The sequence below is a fragment of the Macrobrachium nipponense genome, chromosome 25 (assembly GCF_015104395.2).
Source record: "Macrobrachium nipponense isolate FS-2020 chromosome 25, ASM1510439v2, whole genome shotgun sequence".
Classification (NCBI taxonomy): domain Eukaryota; kingdom Metazoa; phylum Arthropoda; class Malacostraca; order Decapoda; family Palaemonidae; genus Macrobrachium; species Macrobrachium nipponense.
In genome coordinates, this window is record NC_087214.1 from 1,790,216 (window position 1) to 1,795,796 (window position 5,581).

Consider the following 5,581-nt stretch of genomic DNA (forward strand, 5'->3'; position numbering starts at 1 on the left):
GCCTGTAGACTTTTGAATTTCAGTTAGCGACGATTTTCGGTTAGTGTCAGGCCCACAGGAACTGGTAACTGTGAGCTGCCTGTACTGTACCCTGTCTATAATCTACAAAAAATGTTCAAGTTACAATAATTTGTCTTACAATTATCCAGTTTTACGATGGAGTTAGCAATTACTACCGATCCGATATTTTGAAAATATTTTTAAATTTTGCTCGCAACTGGTACAGGCAGTGAGAGAGACAAAATTACATTAGCCTAACTTCTTTACCTCCATATCCAATATAAAAGTAGTTTTAACGTAATACTTTTTTGTGTAAATGTGTACAGCCATGAACAACTGAACAAGAAACATTTTTTTTACTAACTACAACCAAATTAGATAAGAACGTCTGTTTTGCTTGTTATTCAACCATCGCACTATTGTAAGCAATTACTGTAATTATGTTTTATTAATGATGTTATGTAGAATAGGACTGATATATTTCTATGTAAATCTTTATTTGCTATGGATAAAAGATCGGCAAGGTAATATACAGGCAGTCCCCGGGTTATGACGGGTTCGGCTTACGACGTTCCGAGGTTAAGGCGCTTTTCAATTATATTCATCAGAAATCATTTCCAGGGTTACGACACAAGTTCCAGGATTACAACGTCTACAATGCTCATCTGGCACAAGAAATATGACACCAAAAATGCAGAATAATCAATATTTGAAGTTTTTTTGATGAAAAATGCAATAAGAATGCAGTTTACATAGTTTTCAATGCACCCAAAGCAGTAAAAGTGAGATTTTCTTAGGATTTTTGATGATGTTCCGGCTTACTCTGATTTTCGAGTAACAACGCGTCTCAAGAACGGAACCCCCGTCGTAACCCGGGGACTGCCTGTACTATTAAATTTAAACTGCAAGCTGTAGCTGAATCTGAGAAAACAATGTTCAAGATGCTAATGACTATTATCATGCATTGGTAATAAGGATAAAACTCCAGTAAACTTTGATATGCCATTAAACATGGGAGAAAAAAAATTAATTAGAAAGTCAAATGTCTTCCACTGAATATAGTCATCAAACAGTGTACCTGAAAAATTTTCAGTGTTCAATAAAACGTTTCTTTACTCCAACACTAAATAGTCTTTACCTTTTCATGGACATCTGTGCACCTTCCCTCTGGCTTGACTTACAAATGGTTAATCTCTCTGGTTGTGACTAATGCCCCGGCTTTTTGATTCACTATCAGAGTATATTTCATTTTACATGTGCCCCGATGAGCATACGAACTCTTCCACGCGACTGTTCTCTCGGATTTGTTTGCATTCTTTTGTGACACTTGCCCTGCTCGAGTCACGTAGCTACAAGCTGGGTCAACTTTTGCTCACTTTTGCGCTCGTCTCCTCGATTTGATATGCTTTACTTCATCGGCATTTTCAGTCCCCACCCAAAACCAAAAATATTCGCCTGACCAAACCGGTTTGACACGTTGTAGGTTTTTTCCAAAAACATTCCAATCTTTTTTTTTGACAGAGTCTGTTGCTCCCTACACTTACATTCCTGACCACCCTCGAAGAACAAACAACAAATATGACATATTTGAGGAAATAAAGCAGCACATACCTTCCAAGACTGTCGTCAGTGTTGCTGGTCTTACAAGCTACTCATGTATTGTATCCACAATAACAATCAGTGAAACTATTTGAAAACTCTCGAATTGGCTACTCAATTCCCCCTTACTATTCTTTCTTCTTATTGTCTGCTGCATCTGTGGATAATATGTATAACTGGATCACATTATGATTAAGCATTGACTGTATACTCTTCTATGCTGTTACCCCCACAAAATTCTATTCTGGTCTCTTGTTTTCATTTTTCTATTCTTGGCCTTTGATTTGTTAATTAGGATATGTTCATAAGTAATACTGTAATGTTAAGCTAAGAATGTTGACAGATGTAAGAGGGTGGGCGTCAATATTAACTGTTAATCTATTGTTGCATTGCTGCCTCAGGAATGTTTTGATGCTTGGTTAGATTGTATTAATGTTTGGATAGTACTGTAAAATGCTCATCTTGCTGATTGGCCTGAGACCTTTATGTGAACCTGAATTAAATTTGATTTATTATTTTGCCTTTTCAGTTTTCTCATTATGTTTCCTAACTTAGCGTTGCATTCTTTGATTTCAGATTCTCCCTCAGAAGAGCCTTCCTTATTTCGTCAGTTTTGATTAGCCTCAAGATTTCGGGAATGCATGTTGTTGAATGGTACTACATAGAACAATACCAGTAGCAACTCTTAAAGTGTACTTTAAAAATTACAACAACAAGTAAAATCTGTTCCCAATATTAGATTCATACATCAGCAGTGAAATCTAGTTGTAGTCCTTCAAGATATTTTACAAATTTATAACAGATTTATTTGCTAATCATTTGTAAACAATTTTGTGTTAAGAATTGTTAATATAACGCATCATTACAAAACAGGACGGGACGAAAAGCTAAAATGAATCCAGAACATTCTTTAGAATTTACTTTGAAAAGTGAAATTGAAGGTCCATTATCACTACCTTCCATAAATCAAGAAAACAATAACGTGGCTGCCTTTAGTAAAACCAGTGATGGTGACTTTTGGCCTCTGGATCCATTGATGGACATCAAAATAAAGCCAGAGGAATTCTGTGAGTTCTAATGAATGAAGATGAATATTCATATGAAATGACTTCAATAGTGAATGAAAAACATCCACAAACTTGCAAAGAGGAAGTAAAACAAGAAAGAAGGATTAGTGACAATGGAGAGGAGCCTTTCAGATCCACTGACTGTGAAAAAGCATTTTACAAGAAAATTAATTTTATCGTAAAAACATTCGTGTGCAATGAATGTGGGAAAGTATTTTCCAGGAAACCAGATCTTACAGTTCATATGAGAATCCATACTGGAGGAAAGCCATTCGTGTGCAAGGAGTGTGGGAAAGCATTTTCCAAGAAATCGCATTTTATAGTTCATATGAGAATCCACACTGGAGAAAAGCCATTCGTGTGCAAAGAATGTGGGAAAACATTTTCCAAGAAAGCACATCTCACAGTTCATATGAGAATCCATACCGGAGAGAAGCCATTCGTGTGCAAGGAGTGTAGGAAAGCATTTTCCATTAAACATTCTCTTACACGTCATATGAAAATCCATACTGGAGAAAAGCCTTTCATTTGCAAGGAATGTGGGAAGTCATTTTCCATGAGAGATATTCTTAAAAGTCATATGAAAATCCATACTGGAGAAAAGCCTTTCATTTGCAAGGAATGTGGGAAAGCCTTTTCCCATAAATCAGATCTTACAATTCATCTGAGAATCCATAGAGGCATTCATATGCAGAATGAAGCATTCCCATAAATAGATTTACAATTCTCTGAGAATGATACTAGAGAAGATTCATATCAAGGAATGTGGGAAAGCATTTTCCCATAAATCAGATCTTACAATTCATATGAGAATCCATACGAGAGAACCATCATATCAAGAGTGAAGCATTCATAAATCGATCTTACAATTCATATGAGGATCCATACTAGAGAGAATTCATAGAAGAATGAAAGCATTTTCCAAGAAATCAGATCTTACAGTTCATCTGAGAATCCATACTAGAGAGAAGCCATTCATATGCAAAGAATGTGGGAAAGCATTTTCCCAGAAAACAAATCTTACATTTCATATGAGAAGCCATTCAGGAGAAAAGCCATTTATATGGAAGGAATTTTTAAGCAAGGAATGTGAAAAAGCATTTTCCCAGAAACCAAAGCGTACAGTTCACATGAGAATCCATACTGGAGGAAAGCCATTCATGTGCAAAGAATGTGGGAAAACATTTTCCAAGAAATGTCATCATATAGTTCATATGAGAATCCACACTGGAGAAAAGCCATTCATGTGCAAAGAGTGTGGGAAAACATTTTCCAAGAAAGCACACCTCACAGTTCATATGAGAATCCATACTGGAGAGAAGCCATTCGTGTGCAAGGAGTGTGGGAAAGCATTTTCCATTAAACATTCTCTTACACGTCATATGAAAATCCATACTGGAGAAAAGCCTTTCATGTGCAAGGAATGTGGGAAAGGCATTTTCCATGAGAAGATATTCCTTTAAAAGTCATATGAAAATCCATTAGGAGGAAAAGCCTTTCAGTCAAGGAATGTGGGGAAAGCATTTTCCATGAAGATACTTCTTAAAAAGTCATAGAAAAATCCATACTGGAGAAAAACCTTTCATGTGCAAGGAATGTGGGAAGGCATTTTCCCATAAATCAGATCTTACAATTCATCTGAGAATCCATACTGGAGAGAAGCCATTCATATGCAAAGAATGTGGGAAAGCATTTTCCCATAAACAAATTCTTACTGTTCATATGAGAAGCCATTCAGGAGAAAAGCCATATTTATGCAAGGAATGTGGGAAAGCATTTTCCCAGAAAACAAGTCTTACAGTTCATATGAAAAGCCATTCTGGAGAAAAGCCATTTATATGTAAGGAATGTGGAAAATCATTTTCCCAGAAAGCAAAGCTTACAATCCATATGAGAATCCATACAGGAGAAAGGCCATACATTTGCAAGGAATGTGGGAAAGTATTTTCCCAGAAATCAGATCTGACACGTCATATGAGAATCCACACTGCATAATAAGGAAAATAAAAAAAAGTAGAGTATGGGATGAACAAGTGAGCAGAAAACTGGCAGAACACCAAACCAAGGTAAAGTAAAGGCCCCAACTCCACAAATAAGAAACAAAGAACAGAAGATAAAAGCAAAATATAAATAGGCAGTTTGGTGAAAATACAAAGCTTATGTATAGAAACATGACGAAAGAAACGGTGGAGGTACTAACACCACTGAGCAAGGACGACCTAGAGAGATTTTGGAAGCCACTGTTTGAAGACCCTAGACAACACCAAGAGAATTCATGGACTAACACCATTAGGCAGAAGAACAGCCAGAAACAGCAAATGCCCCAATAAGGCTCACCATAGAAAGAGTAACACAGAAAATAAAAGAATACTATAGTAATTTCAAGACATCAGGAATAGACAAGATCCCAAATTTCTGGCTAAAAAAGATCTGCGTGCAGATTCAGAAGGAAAACTGGAAGAACTAGTCAGGAAAGTCCCCCAATTCTGAAATGACATCTGCATGGAATTTGGGTAGGACTAGTGTGCCAAGAGTACAGTAAAGAAAGGGAAGAAAGTAAGATCAGAAGATGTAGAGGTAGAGGAAGGCATGTTTGTTGAAGACCTGGCAGAAGAGTCTGCATAGAAGTATTTGGGGATAAAAGAAAACACTGGTATAGAACACAAGAAAATGAGAGAAAAGATAAAGAAAGAATACATCAGCCGGTTAAAGAAGATCTGTAAGTCAAAATTAACACCAAAGAACAAGATTACTGCTATAAACCAGCTGGCAATACCAGTGGTGACATATGGTTTTGTCATTGTAGACTGGCCACAAGGTGAGTTAGACAAGATGGATATTAAAACCAGGAAGATTCTCACCCTACATAAAGTCACATGCAGACACCAGTGTATGGACAGAATATACCTCCCCCA

At 36.7% G+C, this 5,581-nt stretch overlaps 2 protein-coding genes across 2 annotated transcripts; both read left to right on the top strand.

Annotated features, from left to right (window-relative positions):
• The first annotated feature begins 2,676 nt into the window (after positions 1 to 2,676).
• LOC135198948 (gastrula zinc finger protein XlCGF49.1-like) lies at positions 2,677 to 3,378 on the top strand. Its single transcript, XM_064226867.1, has one exon. It carries the CDS (start codon positions 2,677 to 2,679, stop codon positions 3,376 to 3,378), a length of 702 nt encoding a protein of 233 aa, XP_064082937.1.
• Positions 3,379 to 3,574: 196 nt separating this feature from the next.
• LOC135198949 (zinc finger protein 300-like) lies at positions 3,575 to 4,129 on the top strand. The gene has a single exon (XM_064226868.1). It carries the CDS (start codon positions 3,575 to 3,577, stop codon positions 4,127 to 4,129), a length of 555 nt encoding a protein of 184 aa, XP_064082938.1.
• Positions 4,130 to 5,581: the final 1,452 nt, after the last annotated feature.

Excerpts from the sequence above, each read along its gene's own strand:
- LOC135198949 (XM_064226868.1), top strand. The coding sequence starts at position 3,575 with ATGAAAGCATTTTCCAAGAAATCAGATCTTACAGTTCATCTGAGAATC.
- LOC135198948 (XM_064226867.1), top strand. The coding sequence starts at position 2,677 with ATGAATGAAGATGAATATTCATATGAAATGACTTCAATAGTGAATGAA.